General features: G+C 42.7%; 1 protein-coding gene and 1 long non-coding RNA gene across 3 annotated transcripts in view; one reads left to right on the forward strand and one right to left on the reverse strand.

Moving 5' to 3' along the window:
• LOC146179671 (uncharacterized) overlaps positions 1-17,440 on the forward strand; it is a 161,960-nt gene extending 144,520 nt beyond the window's left edge. The window contains exons 6-10 of the mRNA XM_084579303.1: positions 26-104; positions 2,728-2,881; positions 3,892-4,015; positions 9,098-9,243; positions 14,609-17,440. Coding sequence (XP_084435429.1) covers positions 26-104; positions 2,728-2,881; positions 3,892-4,015; positions 9,098-9,243; positions 14,609-14,893 — 788 coding nt within the window. The 3' untranslated portion in view covers positions 14,894-17,440. The remainder of the gene's footprint in view (positions 1-25; positions 105-2,727; positions 2,882-3,891; positions 4,016-9,097; positions 9,244-14,608) is intronic.
• On the reverse strand, positions 2,875-21,316 carry LOC146179673 (uncharacterized). Of its 2 annotated transcripts, none has more exons than XR_014700751.1 (5): positions 21,199-21,316; positions 17,656-17,780; positions 9,080-9,227; positions 5,624-5,878; positions 2,875-3,986 (listed from the first exon to the last, which is right to left on the reverse strand). It is a non-coding gene; the product is annotated as an uncharacterized LOC146179673 (long non-coding RNA). The 2 variants fall into 2 exon arrangements; XR_014700752.1 differs by having other exon boundaries at positions 9,080-9,275.
• Between the last annotated feature and the right edge of the window lie 167 nt (positions 21,317-21,483).

Below are 21,483 nucleotides of genomic sequence, written 5' to 3' on the forward strand. Positions count from 1 at the left end.
TTACCCCTAATTTGCGTATCTGCAGAAACCGGTGGCATCGTGGTGAGGTCTTGCTTCAGCTTTGCATCAAACACCAGTGAAGAAGAGCTCATCGATGCCAATGGGTTTGTATTCATTACATCAACCCTTTGATACTTGCTGTAGTAGACATAGAACAGCCGTTCAAAAATGGTTGTTCAGAGTCAAAACCACGTTTATTTGTAGATGTTTTTACATTCAGTCAATGCAGCGTGCATCATATATCCTTGTCTGCTCCTGAAAAATGTAAGCTTCAACTAAGAAAATAAACTTTTAGCTAACTTCTAGAAACCTTACTGGCAGAAGCAAGAACTGCTGTTAAGTTTTTCTATGCATGCCCAGCTAATGGAAGTCCTCCCATATCCAGTATGTGACTCAGAAGAAAGAGAATAAGAAGTGACTACAGTAACATATTTACAAAAGCAATGTTATTTTGAACCTAGACATGTAAAGCCTAATACAACAGGCGTATGAGTGAGCAAATAACTGTGGATCTTCTAGGCAGCGTTAAATATGAATGTGAAATATGTATTTATGATATTTCATGTCTTCTGCACAGCAGTTCAAAAAAATCACTGTTCAATAGCAGACAAAATTGGCAATGCTAAAATTGTGTCACCTGGAACGGGGAGAGGAAATATGAAGAAACAAATGGTCATCCTATTGTTTCTTGCCACATGAACGAATAGTGGAAATAGCCTTCGGAAGCCCAAAGCACACTAAAAGAGGGTTAGGCAATTCTCAGTACTCATAACTTTACCTATCAGAACCTGCAATAAACCAGTAGCTATATTCACTGTAATGAACCAGCAAAAATTATCAGGATGCTAAGCATACTGTGAGCCTTCCGTGGATGTTCTTTAATTTGTACATGCCATGATCTTCCTCTTTCATTTGTACATACCATCATCATCGTCCCGCGGCGCCGAGGAAGATACTGGAGGTGGGGAGGATCGTCGAGGTGGGCTTGGAATAGACCGGCGTTGATAATATGAGGTTGAAGGCATGTCGCATTCGAAGGTGTCGTAACCACGGCGCTCGTTCTGAAGGCGGCGACGACAGAAGCGGGATATATGTCCTCTAATTCCACAGTAATAGCAGACTGGTCGGGGGGGACGCCAAGGTGCGTAATTGGGTTGTGTCGGTTGAGCCATCGCCATTGCATTGATGTGATTGTATGTTGGTGCCGGTCGGGGTGGGGGATCCAAAGAAGGGGGGGATGCAGCGACGTGCGCGTAGGTCGGCGCTGGGCGGATTGCAGAAGGTTCGGATGTCATAGGGCGGCTGATGGTAGCTAACTCTTCTTTAATCATGTTGCGGAGAACGGCGTCATTAGGAGGTGCGGAAGAATGATCGCACCCATGTCGACAGAAAGGATTGAGGGCTTGAAGCTCCTCGCGGATGATTGCTCGAATCATTGCCCGCAGATCAAAGTCAGCAGAGGTCGGAGCAGTTGCGAAGCCGGGCTGTAGTCGAGAGGACTGCAGCTGGTCGAGGCGTTGACAGGTCGTAATAATTGAATCGACACTTGAAGGATTCTGGGCAACTAAGGTGTGATATGCCATAGCATTGATCCCTTTTAAGACGTGGTGCACACGTTCAGGTTCCGTCATGGTGGGACTAATGCGCCGACAAAGTGCAAGAACAGCCTCTATGTAAGACGCATATGATTCGTCGGGACCTTGAATGCGGGAAGCGAGCTTGTTTCTCGCGATCTCCGACCGAACTGCCGGGTCGGCGAAGTATTGTCGGAATTGCTGTTTGAAAGTGGTCCAGTTAGTAGTGTGGGGTTCGCGATTAATGAACCAGTTTCTGGCGACCTCAATTAGATAGAACGAAACGTTGAGAAATTTTAAAGCATCGTCCCACCGGTTATAGGCACTGCAGCGTTCATATGTGTCGAGCCAGTCGTCCACGTCTTCGTCACGACGACCAGCGAACAGCGGTGGGTCGCGTTGACGTGTGGGCAGAGTCGGAGGCGTCGGTGCAGCTGAGGTAGAGGGTCCGGCCGGGTCAGGATTGCTCTCGGTGGACATGATTATGGTGGTAGTTGCCAAACGACGACCGGAACGTAGCTCCAGTGAGAGGCAGCAAGGGGATCGAACTCGACCTCCACCACTTGTGAAAGAAGGCTATGTTGAGACGGCAAGGTCGTGACGGCAAGGCCAGCGATGCCTTGTCTAGCGTTTTTAATCTGATGACAAAACCCAGGCGCGTGCCGGAGCCGGCGCCGCGGGACGATGATGATGGTATGTACAAATGAAAGAGGAAGATCATGGCATGTACAAATTAAAGAACATCCACGGAAGGCTCACAATACATTCTCACTATAACACCAAACCATTGTCATAAGCTTTGAAAAACACTGCCCGAAATTTTCTCAATAATAATAGGTGTTCCCACTGATGTTTGCAAAAGCAGATCATTCCTTCACAAGTGAATGAGTGAAAAACATCAAAAAGTCCTTAATGTCTTAAAAATTTGTAATTCGTTTTATTCAAGCCTGTGATTATGAACCTACAGGTACCATACGCACAATACTAGCACAAAACAGATGACCATGATGCCAAAATAGCACGGGCTGGTTATTTGCTTTTGGTTGCATTTGAGCGAAAACTGTGACACTGAAGATGGTCTACTGAAGATATTCAAGCTTACAGCAACATAAACATATGCAACGATAACGTGTGAGTTTTCGTTCTCTCATAGATGCCCAAAGACATCGTTCATGTCGGCATTCAAGTACAACGAGACTTCAGACACCGCAGATTCTACAGTGTCATCAACGTTCAGGTTCCCTGGAAGCAACAAAATCAATGTCCAGTGTGACATCATTCTCTGCCAGTCATCCATCTGTCCCGTGGTAAGTCCCTGGCTGTTTTTACTGTTCTTAAAGAGACAGTGAAGACAGCTTCATCTAATTTCTGTAAAAACCGATTCTCTGACTCTCTCTGGCTATGGTGAATTTTGGCCAACAGCAAAAGCTGCTTTATTACCAGGGAAATTAAAAACCTTCCCACCGTTCGACTGAAACTTGTGACAATCTTGTTAAAAAAGATAGGTTAGCATAATTTCAATGTGAATAGAAAAGTTTGCTCCCCCCCCTTCCAGCACCAAAATAAATATGGTGCTGATGCACTTGCAAAATCCGCCAGTTGGCGACACCTGTATTATGATTTTAGGTTTGTTTTTTAGCTAATAAAAAAAATCTCTTTTTCGGTTATAAAAAGGCCTCTTCTCTGCGATTAGAACATGGCACCATTCTGATACATAGCAATTTCTATATGCCCTCATTGTCCCTAAAACACAAGACCAGGTCTACTGGAGCAGCCTCACGCAGAACAACAAGAACACAGTAAAAAGTGACCTTTAATCAATCACTGGATTGTTGCTAGCTAACAATCATGCGCAATGATTATTTATTCACATGCTTTTACAAGCTACAAAAGCTGCCACTCAAACATAGCTCCAATATGATTTCTTTTACTATTTTGTTCTGTTTTTGTTCACATCTAGGCTGCTTACTAAAGACAAATTAATCCTTCCCAGCTGAATGAGCAAAGAACCCTGTGTGTTCTTTTTTCTTTTTTTTGGCTACATTCTGCATTGAACACAGCTATGTGGATGCAGGTGTAATAAGATCACCACTATATCTACGCAACACAGGAAACCAAGCTATATCTACCTTATACTTTAAGCCTGCGTCACTGGTGATGGCTTGGACTGTCTTGATCATTAGTTTGCTATAAACACAATGCATACTGGGAGACCTTGCAGAGACTGCCGTGAAGTGACATTTAAGCCTTGCTTGGTTAAGCAGATTGCTATGAGCCTCGCAGGGTGTCCCACACTGATGTTCTGTGTGAACTGTAGTCCAGCTGTGGAGCCAAGGATGGAGGAGGGATCAAGTCCCTGCCACAGATCAAGGACAGTGACTCAGCAGTGCAGCTGATGGCATCCACTTCCGTCTTTGTGGTGGAGCCCGGGGAAAGCTCAAGTAAGTAGTGCTGCTATACAGTATATATATGTTTGCAGACTGACAAAATCAGCTTCACAGACAACATCAGCACAAGATGAAGTGAAAGCGAGGCAACAGAGCACTCATCAAAATCACTTTGCAGCATCACATTTGGAAAGAGTTGTCACAAGAGTTTGCTGACAGCCGAGACAAAAACATGCATTCTAAAGAACACTCAGCAAATATTCTGGGCCAGATGCAATGCACATCGGCTTGAACCATCCCTTGCCAAAAGTTGGTGTTATGCATCCAAGTGCGGATACTGGCGTCATTACGCTTTAAGCTACAACTATATACAGTTCATTTGTAAAACATTGACTTTGATTGTGCAGCTATCATATATAACATTAAAAAGGCAGATGACTCAATAAAAGCCAGCTAAAAGCCAAGCCAGCCAATTGGCCCGAATATAGAACTGGCCTAAACTAATGAAACATGACTAACACAATGAAAGACAAACTAAATGAAAGGTTACAGCTGATTCAAAGAAGAACTACCCCCAATCGGTGCTTATTTTTCAGCTCGCCAAGGAAAGCAAAAACTGACAAAAGTACATTAAAGTGTAGCACAAATTATTTCACATCTTAATCACAAACCAAATGAATGGTACCTCATATTTCTTGTGGCTTTTCACATGAAACAGCTATGCAGCCGTTACTTTTACAGAAGATATGACGCTCCACGGGCGCATTAGCTAAAGCAGATGTGTTTGTGAGGAGTACACCACCATAGACCCCAGTGCCTAAGCTTACAAAAGGCCTTGGTGGCTGTGCCAATGCCGAGTGTTTGAACCTTTGAAACTCTTCAGTGGAGGCAGCACATTACCTCAGCCCGTTTTCTGTACCCAGCCTCTGGATTGAACCTAACTGGGGGAAACTGGCACCGGCCTTCCCCACACCTTTCGCTTTCCTGTCTTTCTCAAAACTGTCCTGTCTCCTCCTCTCTCGACTTCCTTCTCTCTTCCTGCCACCTAAGGTTAACCTTGTGTGGAGTGGCTACCCTGAGTTGCCCCACCATCGGTTACAGCAGTGATGTACAGCTGGTCAGGGCAGGACTCATTCCTAAATTCCTGTCCCGTCCCTGTCTTGAGCTCCATGGTAGCTGGCTGTCAATGCAGCTGAACAACACAAATATCTTATTGCTAGCTCCACCTTTCCCCAAAAAATATCGCTCTCCCAAAAGAGGCCTAACCAAAGAGTTCTTCTAAAGAAAGTAGTAAAGTTTCCCCAAGTACCGTATGTCATCCATAGCGTAAAGTCAGAAAAGCCAGTACTAACAATAGTATCCCCATTCATTGTATCAATATGTCTTATGGATGTTATGGACCCAGGATATAAGTATCCAAATATGCCAGCAGGGCTTTAGCTCCAGACAAACAATGATACTTAAAATCTTTCAAAAACTCATTTCCTTGGGGAGGCCCCTGTCAGAGTTACAGCCTATAGCTCTTTCAACGCAGTTCGTGGGGTAACTTTTGAGTGATTTTCTGAATGTTACCGAAGATGAAATGCTGGAAGGATTAAGACAATAAAATGCGACAAATGTTCACAGAAACAAAATAAGAAAAGATGAAAAAGAGCTACTTACCAAACGCCTCGTCCTGGCTTTTGCGTCCTGTACACCTCCTGATTTCGATCAGTGGAGTGGAATATGTGAAACCTGACATATGACCATATATTCTAAATCCCTGGCAATGCAATAAGTGCCAGAAATTCAGTAATGGCTACCAGAGCTGTTGTGGCCACCATGCTGGTGCCGAATGTGCATTCAATGATCACCAGCCTGATGAATGCAGTGCTGCACCAAGCTGAGACTGTGCCGCATACTCGAGGTTGCATCCATCTTAGAAAAAAAAAGGAAAGGAAATATTAACTATCAAGACAAAGAGAATATCAAATTTAAAGAGAAAAGAAGGCAGTATATACACATAGCAGCTTCTTGCTTACTGTGAAAACAAATTGCTAATATGGTGTGCACGGGTAACATACCACACTGGAATCTGGCCCTGCAGACTGCCATACAGTCTCTGAAAAAGGACCCACCAGCCCTTTAGAGGATAGTTTGCAAGGCTTTCCCCCATAGGGAGAGGCCTGTAGCACATACACCCATGACTTCATAGACTTTCAGCGCCTCTGGCCATGCTATAGACACAGCTCCCAGCTCACCCCTGCTGTAGTGGTTGCAAAGCTCTCGAAGTTGCACTTGGCCTTGTGGGTGCTATTTCAAGAAAAGGCTTTGAACATTGATGAACTCAACAAAATATTTATAGCCTGTATCATTACCGCTGCATGGTTAACTATTTCTCAGTCCTCGGGACCGGTATAATAAAATAAAAGTCATGCTGGGTCATGACACGCTTCGTCAGTCTCCCACACTTGAGATTCTCTGCCGAGCAGTATCTCAAACACAGCAATGATGTCGTTAGGCATCATGTCAAAACAAAACAAACAGGTATTTGCTGTCACTACAATTTAATGCAACCACTCATAAATCATATATTTCAGTTTTTGTTTGGAATGTGACAGGAACTGAAGCATAAGTCCGCCTTAACACTGCTGCCAAGCAGAATGCAGCTTGAAAAGGCCATTCTGTGCCCTCTGTATGCACAATCAGGTTGAGTACTTTCGTCTCGGCAGGTTAACCATTTTTAAAAGGTATATGTAAAGCGTTTAAATATTCTTTTTATTTTTGCTGTTACACTTTTGCTGTGGTGTATCAATGGTAGGGCGCTCGACGGCACATTTTGAGGACGCAGCTTAGATCCCGGCTGTTTCGCAAGGGGCTCCTGTACTGTGCAACTTGACAGCAAGCTACACAACCCCAAGTGGTAAATGTTACTGAATCCCTCCACTACATTGTCCCTCATAGCCAATGCAGCTTCGGGACTTCAAACAACATACAATGTCCTTATTTTTTTCTGTTAAGTTTCCTGCATTGAGCAGTGAGCAAATTTTGCTTTAGAGAAATGCTAAAACATTTGACAAAGCATATCTAGCCTAGCACTTAAATGAAAGACCACTGAACAAGGGTAGAGGGGGGAAGCCTCAGTTCGCAGATCGAGCCAACGTTTCGACAAGTGTCTTCGTCTGGGCCCAGACTAAGGCAAGTCCACTTGTTGAAACATTGGCTTGACCTGTAAACTAAAACTTACCTCCACCCCCCCTCCCCCCCTTTTACCACTGTCTAGTACTCTTTCATTCCGTTTAAGCCATCTTCTTCCTCTCGTTCTACCTAGCTTTTAAGTGTTAAATGTTAAATGGTAAGGCTTGATAAATGTACGCCACTGTTAGCCTATTAAAAAATCAGTTTTCATCTAAGTGTATCACTGTCTCCTGCCCAAGCTCATTTCTGCGAAGCAAAGTAAAATAGCCCTAAATTTCATGCAGGCTTAACCATCTCGATTCCCTTCTCATTTGGAGGTATTTACTTCTTGTTAGCTGCTTGACTACAAAGAAATCCGTTTCTTTCAGGATAGTTTCATATCAGGCACTTGTTCTGCAAATAACCCTGAAATTGACTGAATCATTGCTCAATAATTACAAGTGCTAAATAAATCTAATTCCCTCAAAATTCCATGCCTAAACTTAACAGCGCCCATGTGCAGTCATTTCTAACTATTATTTGTACTGACTATATTTGTAGCTTGCATTTGAACATAATTGAAATTGCAGGAAATCCTAACAAAGCCAAACTTACTGGCATTGAAAAAAATCATTACACTTTAATTTGCCATTCATCAACACGACCCACATAAAGAAGTCTATTATACTTTCCTCAGTTTCAGGGAATGTTGACCTTCTTCATATTCGATTTTGCACAGCGTCATAATAGTATCATATTCTCTGACATTAGCCGTAAAAAAAAGGCATTACCTCACAGTGAGTTCAGCAAATTCACTCCAATCGACGCTCTACACATGAAGAGTCAGCTTTCTTGTGCAGCAAGAATTCCTGTACAGTGTCGGTGTGATCGCATTTTGGGGGAATACTTTGAAGCATTGCCAGCGTTGTCTATCCAGAGTTGAAATGCACTCACAGTCTATGTGCACTTACAGTATCAGCTTAGTCCTTGAGTCAAGGACAATTTGGCAATTGAGGCTGTGCATTTGTTTGCCAGGTCAGAGCACAAGCCTTGCATTTGTGAGGGCTTAGAAGATGCTAGCTAGCACAGCAACTGGCATAGACCCTTTGCAAAAGCTCTACAAGTCAACTTTACTGCATGGCGAAAACCCCTTTAGTATGGCGGTATGGTCTGTCATTGAGGCAGAAGTTAGGTGCAGTGCAAAATACTTCTTTATCAAGCTTCATCTTGTACACAAACCTGGCAATCAGCACTCCTTCCCTATTGAAAAGTAAAATGTCAGGAAGGAGGGGGGCGTATGAAGGGCACCTCCGAGAGATTGGCTAGACAGAGGCACTCTTAATCCCATAATTGTGGCAGCAACACAAGGCAAGGCAGAGACCTGCAGGAAATGAACATGGCCATTATTGTCACAACAGACCTCTCTTGCACAGCACCCAATTTCTGCCTCCAAGACAGGTATGGCTGCCATAGTGAAGAGGTTTTTGCTGTGCAGAAAAGCTGACTTCCACAGCTTTGCAAAGGGTCCATATCATACCGGAGTTTGTGTGCCCTGTAGTTCAAGACAGAATCAGTGGCTTCGTCTCATAAAAATAGAGGTGGACGAGGAAAAGCACATGCGCATGACACGTGTTCTTTGCCAACAAACCCACTGTAAACTTTGAAACAAACTGACACTGCATGTGTTTCTGCGATCTCCCCTGGCTGCTGATCTATACAATCGCAGCAATGGTGGCACAACCTCACGGTCGATCGCGTGGCGAAAATATTTTTAAAATTAGTTTTCATCCCAAAGTAATCATATCAAACCTTGTTCTTGACGCATAATAGCTCTAGTCACTTACAGACTATAAAGCCTAATGCAACTGCAACTAGATGCAGCATTCAGGTTATATAGTACAACTTGAACGGGATGAAAGTGAGCAGCAATCAGAGAAAAACGAACAGAAGGTGCAACTCTACCTTGCTTCATCCTTGCAGTGTCAGCACCCCTGCGCGAGTGCACGGAGTGGCGTTTCCCGTGGCTGATTGGCCTTTGCATCTGCCTCGCCATCCTGCTGCTGGTGATGCTCATCGTCAACATCTTCCTCTGCTCTTCGCTCACCTGCACCTGCACCAAGACTGAGGTATGCTCTGCTCTGCTTCTTCCTAGCACCCACTGTAGTAAACAGGAGAATAAGTGTCAAGCTTTGAAGGGATCTGTGACACCCTTCTGAAGAAAGATTATCAACTTGAAGCGACTCAGTAAAACTGAAGTTAGGGAAATAAAAGTTGAAGCAATCGATATGTGAATATGAAAGTAACACAGTCAGGTTCTTCAACAATTGTGTTGACTGCTAAACAACCATCATCATCACCATCATCCTAATTACGTCCACTGCAGGGAAAAGGCCTCTCCCATATCCCTCCAATTAACCTGATCCTGCACCGGCACAAGCCATGTGATGCCTGCAAACTTTACATCTCATCCTGATTTTCTGCCTCCCCCTGCTACACTTTCCTTCCCTTTGAATCCAAATGGTTGACTCTTAGCAACCATCGGTTATCATCTCTTCGCACTACATGTCCTGCCCATGCCCATTTCTTCTTCTTGATTTCCACTAGAATGGCACAAGCTCGAGTTATTTCTCTGACCCACTGTGCATGCTTCCTATATCTCTTAATGTTACATCCATCATTTTCCGTTCCATAGCTCCCTGTGTTGTCCTCAGTTTGGAAGGTCAGTGAGGACATCATCATCCAACTGTTGTTCCCAATAAAAACTAACTCTGGTTCTCTCTGGCAGAGGAGACGTTAGTCCAGTGGAAAAAAGTGCATTTATCAATAACAAAATTGGATTTGAAATTCCTGCTACCAGTTGATAAGAGCTTATGATGCCCTTGCTGAACAGGGTGGGATGCTATTGTTTTGAAGTGAATGGTGACCCCTGGGATTTGCGCCAAAACATTGGCCACATGAATTTTATGTGCAAAATTGGCTGGTGACATTGCCAGCTGTACTGAGTTTGTCGGTGTCTTTTGCTAATACAGAATCTGCTTTCGATGAAAGTGGCCTATTTGAGATTAGAAAGCAGTACCTCATCGATACCTGGCCTACTATTTCTATGTTTTCAGCACCTCATTCAGTTCAAATATTTTTATTAGCCTCCATGTTTGTAGGTCAGCACCAGTATTATAAGATATTGCTTTGGGTGAGCATCAGTAACATATACCTTGTTGTCAAGGGATACTGGTAAACTGCCATTGACAACCTGAATGCCATGGAAACCTGCAGCCCACACTGCACTTACCATGTTTTAATGGAAAACAAATCTCACAGCTCGCATAAAAATAGCAAAGGGCAGGCAAAGAGCAAGCCGCTAAGTAATGAGCACAGCAGGGTTTCCTGATTAGAGATGCTCTTTGAGTGCAGGCAGAATTAAGAATTTTTCTGCCAGTTCCTTTTTCTCTTTCCTTTCTCCTCCATTTCTACTTATGTCCGTGCAGTTTGTAAACTTCTTCTGTTGTGTTTGTGCTGAAGGCAGGTTGTGCAGCAGCACCTGCCCCCCAAATAATAAAGTCAAAGATGGCACTCATGTGTCATTTGTGCTCTCCTCTATCTCGTTCTACTCCTTTCTTTGAGCTTGTTTTCTAAGTGCAGAAATCTGGGAAGGTTTATTATCATCATCAACATAGCCAAGTCCACTGCTGAGTAAAAGCTCCTCAGATGATCTTTGATAATTCTTGCCTTGTGTCAGCCATGACCATGTTTGTTTCAGCAAATTTTCAAAACCTGTCACTAACTCTGTCTTCCAAACCCAATTTCTCTCTTTTCGTACCTGAGCATTTAACACTCTGAGCATCTTCCTCATATGCAGGAAGTGTGGGGTTCAGTTCCCAGTGTCACCGGATACCCACCAGTTTTGCAATGCATACAAGCTCCCCCCCCAATTCCCTTATCCCCTCCATCCCATCCCATATTAAGGATCTGCAGGTGTATGAAATTATCCAGGGTCCTCCATTACTGCATTCCTTCACAGCCCGAGTTGCACTGGCAAGTTCGAAGCCCACATACCCGTCCACTTTCCCCTTGCCCAGCACTCAGCTTCAAAGGGGAAAAATATTTATGCTTGAAAAGTTGTGACTTTCAACCCTCCCCAAGCAGACCAAAACAAGCTAGGCAGGGCACTCTTTGGCCAAGCCGACCTTGTGCCATTAGGATCAAGTTACGTATAATCACACTTTGAGTGACTGTTCTGCACTCTCTACATTAACTGTTCATGCCTGTTTCTTATTCGTGATGGGTGTGGCAAGGCAGGAGAAAATAGATGCACATAACAAAGAGAGTCAGGATAATGAACCACGTGCAACAAACAGTAATGCTAGCACCTTTCATACTTATGTGAAGAAAAAGTCGCAGGCTAGTTTGGTATTTCGTTTCTTTTTTAAAATCTCACCTAAAATGCCAATGTGCACTACTGAGAGGTGTGCAAGCAGACATGGATTTTTCACTTCTTTTATTTTGTCATAATTTTCTCGGTGTTTATTTCGGAACGCAAGTTCAGTGTTTTTTTTTTTTGCTTTTTTTTTTTTTCTTTTTGCAGGCGAGTATTATTTTCACCAAATCAATTTATCAACTTCTTTCCATGATTTAACGTGCCAGTCGTTGGTGGTCAAATTCATTCAGAGGCCATGTCAGCATTTTTGCCAGCAGGAACAGTTTGTTTACCAGTGATTAACATGCAGATGGTAGTACTCGCGGTTGTCTTTAACGTAAGTTAAATAAGCCAACAAGCAGGCAATAACGCTAGTGAAAGTTTGCTTTCGAGAGCTAGATTGGCATGCTATTGCTAGGTTGTCACACAGGGTTGAGCAAGAGGGCGGGCATCACCTATAGTCTGCGTGTCTGTGGCATCGATGAAACAGCCACTCAATTACTATCGCAGCTAGAAAATTATACTTTTCCATGGCATCCATACATGGTTTTATGTCAGTCTATAGCAAACAGCACTTAGACAGCAGGTGGAAAGGACGTTGTGGTTTCCAGGTCAGCAGGAGCACGCAAGCTAGCCAATCAATACCTCAAATCGCACAGCCGCGCTGCTTATCTAATAGTACCACACCGTCACATCACTCCCCTAACTTACCTAGTTAGTTTTAAGTACTCAAGAGCTGGCCAGTTATGCCTTTGATGCCAACAACACTGACCTCTTCATATATACCTGAATCCCAAAAACTAAATTTGGCATGCTGGATTCCTTTTTTTTTTTTTTTTCCCGGTTTAAACCGCAAAGTAAAACCTCGATTTGAAACATCCTTATTGGACTTTTTTGTTGAAATTCATCATTACATGTGGTGCAAATGTAGACAAAGAAAAAGCAACAAAAACAGGTGCCTATGTCAGTATTTATGCAACAAAAACATAGGTAGTTTTTTTTTTCTTTTTTACAGGTATGTAAAAGTAAACCTTGCTAGCAGCCAATGAACAGCCACTTCATACTGTTAGCAAAATATTGCTGCTATTTATGCACACCTCGTCTCTCAAATGTGCACGAGCAGCCAAAATATATTATGGAGCATACTTTGGTGTTTAAATTTTCGCATCCTGTGCACAAAACTTGTGAAGTTTCCTTACATTGGTAGGCAAATGCGCCGGCTGCCTGTGCTGATAACATATGCACAAAGGACTTCCCAATTCGCTGGCATATTGTGGCTTGGACTGTACACATGTGGGGGAAATTAAATGCTAGGCATTACAATTTTGGAACACTCATGGGCACTGTCACATCCATTGCAACAAAATAAATATGTCAAATAAGACTTACACATTCAGTCAACAAAAGCGGCCCTTTTACTCCACACGGTATTACACTTCTTTACTTTATGGCAATCACTTACTGGCTTGACAAGCTTGGTATGAAGCTCTACTAAGTTCCTTGTGAACAATGGAGTTATATGCTACCAATGATAGTAATTAGTTTTAATTTAGTTAGCAAAGCACTCCAAATGCATCATGATAATGAAAAGTGTGCAGGGCTAATGCTTCTGATCACATGGGCTTAACTTGTACCCGTTGCACCAGCTCCACAGCCAAGCCAATAAAAAAGAGGCCAGCCTGCGACATCAGCATTGCCCACTGAATGGTACACAAGCTCACTAATACCACTGAAGCCTGTTTCATCACATTTGGCCAAGCAGAAATGTGTAGCCCTTTTGTGTTGAGTTGGCACTAATATTCGAAATGAAACTGAAATATGCTCTCAGACACATATGTCATCGATTCTTTCTGGAAGGCGTCCATGCTCAGAGATCAAGCCACACAAATGCGTTGGGTTACAAATTTGGGTCTGTGCTCATTAAATCTCATGCAAATACTATGTGCGCAATGCATAGCTACCTTAATGAAATAAATGCACTGAGTGCACCTAACTCAATCAGGAGCAGTGATGATGATCACTGATCAGACTACCTAACCTGTTCTACACACCCTGCTCATCCTTTCAAAGCATAAAAACACATTCAACCACGACATTGGTCAGTTGCAGCCACACTGGCAGTGATAAACTTCAGTTCAGTAATGGTCATCACATCTAAAAAAAAATCATTAAATGAGTGTCCACAAGCTTGTCTCAACATCATATCATCATCATATCGTCATCAACTTGTTACTCACAAGGTGCATACTGGAGCCACGGTAGCAAGGTGGCACATGCGACAACATCCAGGAGGCGTCGAACGCAGCTTTAAAAATGACTAGTGAAACCTCAGGAAATCCCACCACAGCCTTACCTGGAAAAAAAAAAAAAAGATGACAGAAAAAAAAAAAAGCGTGCAAACAAATCGAATAAGAGCACTTGAGTGAGCAACAACATTTTTTTTTTCTTTTTTACTCAGAGTTCAAGCATGGACGTTCTTTCAGTCATGAATCTCGAAAGATGAAAAAGAAAAGGTCATACGTTTAAATCCGTCCATTGATGTCAACATGTTTCCTGATATAGCTAAAGCATGAGTTTGGTAAAAGTTCTGAAAACAAGGCCAGCTGACTTCGTTACCAAGGGCAGAAGAGCAGCAACCTGTGTGCAATGATGGCAACACACATTGCTCACACATAAACAGGAACTAGCCGCACTCTTCAAACAAGAAATAAACTGCCAGTTCTCACGGTAGTAAGATGCAGAATTCACGTTCACTGTGCTTCTGTACAAGTAACTCGGATGGGGCGATGCTTTGACCACTCTATTTGGGGGCATTCAGCTTGTTAATGCGCAAGTATATAATAGATATACACTTTTATAGATTTAGAATAAGAAAACATGCTTACACTTGGTCCCATAGAACAGAGAAATAGAGGTTGGATGAGATCAAACGATGCCAAAGGGAAGAAAGTGGTCAAATCCTAGGGACACTTTTCGGTGCTGATACTTGAACTGATTTATGAGCCAATAATCATATTCTCCTTAAAAGGCATTTTAGGCTTAACCAGTGACGTGCTTTGTTATTTTTAAATCTGCAGGTCGAAGAAAAAGAGCCGTCCGAGATGGAGGACTATGACCCTTACAAGGGAAGCTGGGTGCCGAGCTCCCAGTATGGCTCCCGGACATCACTTAACAAGCCGGGCTACACTTCCGGGGGCTCCACCCTCAACTCAGCGCGGTCGGTCAGCAATGGAAGCGACCACTACACCATCGTTCACTCCAGGCCTAACAGCCGCTATTCGCACCATTCAAGCAAGGAGCCACTCCATCGAAATGGCCCTGGATCGCAGCTCTCCAATGGGCACTACAACTCCAGGATATGATCACCCTCCCTTGAATGATGAAAAAGGACTGATATGTGTGTTTTTCGTCGTGCCTCCGAGGGATCTCCTGTTATGTTTCAAGGTTGCCTGGCAGAAGAAGTGCCAGCGGCAGACGACGGCCATGTGCAGAAGTTTCTTGGATCACAAACTGCGGCCAGCCTTGCTTGGTGCAAAGTGCTATACTGACAAAAACATTGCCGCTGATATCAAGAAAGCATCCACAGTGGAAAGCAAACCAGCTTTTCCTTTTTCTAGGCAGCTAGGAATGAATCTGAACAAAGTGAAGCAATGAAACGGGATTGGTCATAGTTAAGGTGTTTGCCATGCAACCCATGACAGGCATGACTAAGCATGACTGATTCTATGCTGTCTGAATATTGCGCACCATGAAATTAGGTCAGCATTTGTCCATTAACTTGTGCAGAAAAAAACATGACGAGAGAAAAGTTCAGACACCATATCACTTTCTTCCAGTTGTGACTACAAATGTTAGGCAAGTCCAGAGCCATCGATGGCACGTCAGTTGAAGATGTTATTACCAGAAATAAGATATCTCCAACATGTGTTCTTAGAGCTCAAAAATGATATTTAGCACAATACAGCTGAGATGTACTACTGGGAAAACCATGAACAAGAGGAAAATTATTTGTCATTTTTATGTCATGATTTCCTAGCAGCTTGTTCAGAAGCACAGAGAAGATGCTGCAGCTAATATTTTAACGTGTAGCATTCATGCTTTCAACATGATGATGTAGCAAAAACAATGCACCACCAACAAACCAGCAAAGATTACGAAAGCTGGCGGTCAGATAAGGAGTAAAATAGGGTGCATTCCTCCGGGAATGCAAGCAGGCAGACAGAGATCTTAGGAATGCTGGAAATTTGCAAAGAGTATGGTCGCTGTCCAAGGTGAACGAAGTCAGGTGCCGTACAAACTATACGTTTGCCCTCTTTTTACATCAAAGGCAACACACCGATTCCTTTCCCCTTTTTAATTGTTGCGTTGTTCACATTCTTCGAATACCTAGTCCTCACTCAACGCTTCAAGTAAAGTTTATGCCGCACATCTCTTTTTTAAAATGCCTTTCTTGCATAGATTGTGTTTTTAGAACCATTTCTCAGGCAACAAACTTGCTGTTGTTTTTTTTTTCCTGCCATCACGGTTTGAACAGAGATGGCACTCGCAACCAAATGCAGACGACGACTTTTGATTGCAGTCAATAATTTATTGAGCACGCATACCAGATTTCTTCCCCAACAATGCATTTTAGTTTCATTAACCATTCCAGCTTTCGCGCCTCGTCATCTGTCACAGTTTTGCAGTGTTAGACAATACATCTGAAAAGTTCCGCAAAGAGGCACAACGACTGCCTTGGCTAATCAAGGGGCGTACAAAACTTTTGCAAACCTCATTTTTCCTTTTTTTTTTCACCCCTTCACAAGCTATTATGAATGTGTTTACAAATCCGGGACACACTGTAAATTTACACTAAAAAATTACATACCACAAAGCTCAATATGCTAGCTAATATGTGAAACGTTTCCTCCTATGCAATTCATGTGCTTGAAGTGTTTTGTCCTAAATCATGTACACACCACTGACAAATGTTTATATAAATCTAGAAAGAAATTATGTACACACAGACACCTTTATATATTTGTGTACATGCCCGCTTACAGCCTATAATATTGTTGCAACGTGCCATGATATGTCGCGCAGCCGAGTTGAAAGGATCGACGCTGTTTTTGCTAACACTGTTCTTACAGCACTGGCTCAGTACTTATCTGTGGATATGTACAGTATTTGTCAAAAGTATGTGGCCCAAGAGGTTCGCTTCTAAGCACTGTAATGCGGCTGCTAGCAGCAATACTGTAATATGAATGTAAGCTAGAGGAGAATGAGGATGAGATTTGCCATCTAAGAGATTTCGAACGCTAGAGTTGCTTATTAGTCTTGTTACAGGGCTTAGAACAAAAATCCTTGGGCCGTATACTTTTGACAGAGACCGTACATGGGTATACTTTGATGTAAAACAAGGATGCTACAATCAAGTGATGCACCTCTCCAATCAATGTGTGACACAATTAAGGAACAGAAATTCCCCTTTTAAAATATGTTTTAATGAGAAAAATGAAGCGGACACTCTGATAGTTTGCACCACACATTTTGTAGCATGAGAAATGTCAGAACAGGCGTCCAACTGGTGAGATATCTGCTGCGTTTTAAGACTGCTTGTGGTGTCCACAAGACGTCAGGAGGTCTCACTGTAAGTAATGTAATTGTAGTAAGTAGTGGTAGTGCTTTTGTTGACGAGACTACAGAGCAAAGGGAGCTCAAAGTGGTGACCATGTCATTCTCTAATTAGGATGTGAACCACATTCATTACCGCTCAAGAAAGCTAGTATGAGTTCATAGACTGGCATCTGTCTTACAGTCGTAACATTCCATCATCATGTGTTTGTGTGTTGAATAATGCCTTACTGTGTTTGCGCAATGTGTGTAAATATACTTTTCTAAGCGTGTACATTAAAAGAAGCCTTGTTTTACCTGCCTGTACTGTCCAATTGATTTAACCTCACGAAAAATGCTGCTGCGCAAACACTTCTCCAGATTACAAAGTGTCTGCTTAGGCAATGTCACGCAAGTTTTTCGGAATGTTGAAGCTCTTGATGGTTAGGCAATGTCAGCATTGCTCCCACGCCTAAGTACTAATCTGTCTCCATAAATATGAATAGTGACAAAGGCAAGATAATAAACTCACCTCATCTGATTGGATATCGGCAGCCTAGCTTCTGGTTCCCGTGGCCATAAAAAAATGATGATGACAAACTTGCCGACTGATTTTGATGAAGAAGATCATGGGATCAGTCTCCAGGGCTGCCAGTACTGCAAAATAAGTACTCTGCTTCTTAGTCCTTGATATGATAGTAGGAACCATTTTCACATCAATGTTGTGTGTATTGACACTTTTTGATAGTGCGACAAAGCTGCATGTGCAGTCTATTTGCTCTATGCAAGTTCAAACATCGTTAAAAGTTGGTTTTTTTTTTTTTTTTTTTTTTTTTTTTTTTTTTTTTTTTTGAGAGCTACAGGTGAGTATTGAGACATCTTATATGTGAAGAAACCAGGAGTACATCTGGTCATCTTTGCAGTTATGTCAAATTGGTTTAAAGTCTCAAAGCTAATTGACTATGATGAACACCATAGTGAAGGACTTTGGAAATTTTGACCACCAGGGGTTTGTTAAACTGCATTGACATCACACAATGCACGGGTGTTTTGCACTTCACCCCCATCAAAATGCCACCGCCATGACAGGTATTGAATGTGTCCTTGGGATCAGCAGTCGAGCATCCTAATTAACTTAATGAGCCACTGTGGCAAGGTGCAGTATGTAAAAAAAAATTTTACTGCATCACTATTTTTTACAGCAGCATGATTATTGCAAAAAAAAAAAAAGAAAAACATGCTGTCCTTTAAGAGACTTTGAGACTCAGTGCCAAAATGACACCACCTTTCCATCCAACAAGATTACTATGTATGACTTGGCAGAACATGTTCCATGAACTTTTAAAGAAAATCCCACCCTAAGCAAAGGGGCATTACGGCACTTTAGTAAGCCACAAGGAGAAGGACCAAACAGGAGGACCAAGCAAAACACAAATATTACTGAGCCAACTTATAACAGCTACAGTTATAATAAATGTTTCCTCATTAAGAGGTAAGGTGGCACTGTACTGTAAAAATATGTACTAGGGCAAAGGCACATTCACAAAAAAAACTGGAGCTTCCTGCAGGAGTGACAAAAGGCTTCTTTCTACCATCCTTCAAGACAACCTCCCTCTCCCCAGAACTAACATGCCAAACCAAAAAAACAAAAAGAAACAATAAAAAATAATTTGTGGGACACACAAGCTCCGTATTAAAGGATGCGACAGCACTGATGGCTCCCATCTGTCGAGCCTTAAATGCGTACATGAACTCTGCTACACGGTTAATCACTGGTCTTTTAATTAGTGCCTCTAATATGGTTCGTGGGGTTTAACGTCCCAAAGCGACTCAGGCTATGAGAGACGCCGTAGTGGAGGACTCCGGAAATTTCGACCACCTGGGGTTCTTTAACGTGCACTGACATCGCACAGCACACGGGCGCCTTGCTTTTCGCCTCCATCGAAAAGCTGCCGCCGAGGCCGGGATTCGATCCCGCATCCTTGGGAACAGTAGTCGAGCGCCGTAACCACTGCGCCACCCCGGCGGGGTAGTGCCTCTAATATCTCGCACATACTTGCTAGCATGCAATCGTAACCTACCACATCATGTGAAAAGCCACCTGATATAAGTGCCATGCTGTACGAACATGCCTGTGTGGCATGCATATCATGCATGTTATTAAGTGACGAACAAGATGGAAATGTTCCAGTTCCAATGTTTTTGTTATTCGCTGCGGAAATGATTAAGGCTGCATGGGTAGAAATGACTGGAGAAATAACTCCAAATTTACTTGAGTAATGCAAGGTTTATGGACCCAGCAACGACGCCATATGTTGTTGAACATCCTTATCGTCAGACGTAAGTATTCGTTGAATTGTATCATTTATGCACAGACGGCAGAACCTGATGTTGCCTACCATGGTTTTGTTGGTGGGGTATTAACCCTGACATCTTAGAGCCATCAGCAGACAGCCATTTATATGAATGTATGAGCCCTTCCTAACTGTCAGGAAGTTGATGAAGAAAATGAGTAGGCTGACCTACCACAGACTGCCATAAACGCATCAACCTCGATTAGCTATGATGTATCCCTAGGCAAATTTATAGCACCGAGGGTCTCGGCAAGGAGCCCATGACTGGCTTGAAGGCATTGAAAGCACTGATAAGGACCAGTTTGAAAATGCACACGCATAGCAATCTTTTTTTAAGGAAAGAAATGCCACTTTCTTCTGAAAACGCATTCTTGGTACTCTTTAGAGAAGTCCACTTATTATGAACCTCAGATTAAACTAACAATATTCACGCAGTCATCAAAAAGATGTATGGAAGAACTATTAACACACTGGCCCAGAATAGGGATGAGCATATTGTCCTCAAGTTGGTTTAGTATCTTGAAAAACCAGCAAGCACAGCTTACTGCCTCTCTTTTAACTGTACTTTACTCAGAAAGTTTCACTATAAATCAGTGGGGTCGACATGGCTAATTAATTCTTACTTAGATCAAGAAAAGCGAAAGGTGTCTGCAGCAGAGCTCACTCGCTGTTTGATTCAGACTAGTGAGGCACAGTGGAGCTTGTGCCCTTCTTTCACGTCCTCAAGGTCAATAGAACACACTACCACACTAAATATGACTTGTAACGACATAAGCACACTACTTTCCATGGCAAGCTATCCAAACCGCTGCTTTATTTTTAATTATTCAGTAGCTGCAGTATACTTTAGGCACTATACATAGCCTAGAAACGACCATAAATGGCCTAGTAATAGTTCAGAATAACTTAAACAGGCTAATCCATAGAAATGGCTGGTCTGAAGACCATCTACACATTGTGGTCCCATGCAGCTAGAACAGAGAGTGCCCAGTCTGTAAATAAAAAACCCAGTCAACAGTTCCATTCCCCATGAGAGTCCATAACCCATCTTCAGCATCATTGTCATCAGATGGATCATGCCCACTGGAGGACAAAGAAATTTAGCAGTAATTCAATTATTCCTGCCCAGCATCAGCCATGGCCACTCATGCTGGTGCAATGCCGTCCTTGAAGTACAGCAGAATATTGATACCGCACAGTTGCCATACAGTGACAATGAAAAATGACCCTGGCAGCAAACGTGTCAGAGTTTCAGCGGTGCGGGAGAAGGTACCAGTGAAAATACATGGCTATACAATTCGTTTTCGAAGAACATGCCAGCTTCTACTACCGGTGATGAGGTCAGGTTTGTTTATATATCACAAAATGGCATCATATTTATCTGCTACCACCTGTAACTATTCTCCAGGCCGATATTAACCAGCACACTTTGATACTCATATGAGAAATGTGTTGGTATTCCAGTTCTAACTGTGGCCATACATGTACTACATGGTCCAGTATCTGCCCTAGCATATTTTACCACATTATCTCATGACAACGTCGTTACTTTTTTTTTTCTTTTTTTGCAAAGAAAACAAGAATAATATAATATGAAGTTAGTTAGTTGCCTAGAAAGACAGCATCGGCGTTTACTCAGCGGTGATGGAGATACTTATTAGCAGCTGAGAGGTGTTATTGTATATCTGTGCAAGAGCAGGTGATCACTGCCTAGCACCTACACAAAATTTCAGTACAAATAAACAAGCTGCCTTCTCTTCGAAACACCCGATGTCACGATTAGCAAAATTAAAGGTTCGAAGCGCCCTTCTTCCAGAGAACTCACACGGCCGGCCGCCATCAAAACACAAATTATCCGCGAACCCAGCGAACCCGCGAACAAACCACCGTGCAAATGACATAGTGGCTAAGCGTTATCGTGACCGCGTTTAATTGGATAATGTTTTTAATATTACCTAAACCCAACGTTTAAAATAATATACAAAAATATTTGACTAAAATGTTTG

The sequence above is a fragment of the Amblyomma maculatum genome, chromosome 9, assembly GCF_055883805.1.
Source record: "Amblyomma maculatum isolate TAMU_Amacu chromosome 9, ASM5588380v1, whole genome shotgun sequence".
NCBI classification, from domain to species: Eukaryota; Metazoa; Arthropoda; class Arachnida; order Ixodida; family Ixodidae; genus Amblyomma; species Amblyomma maculatum.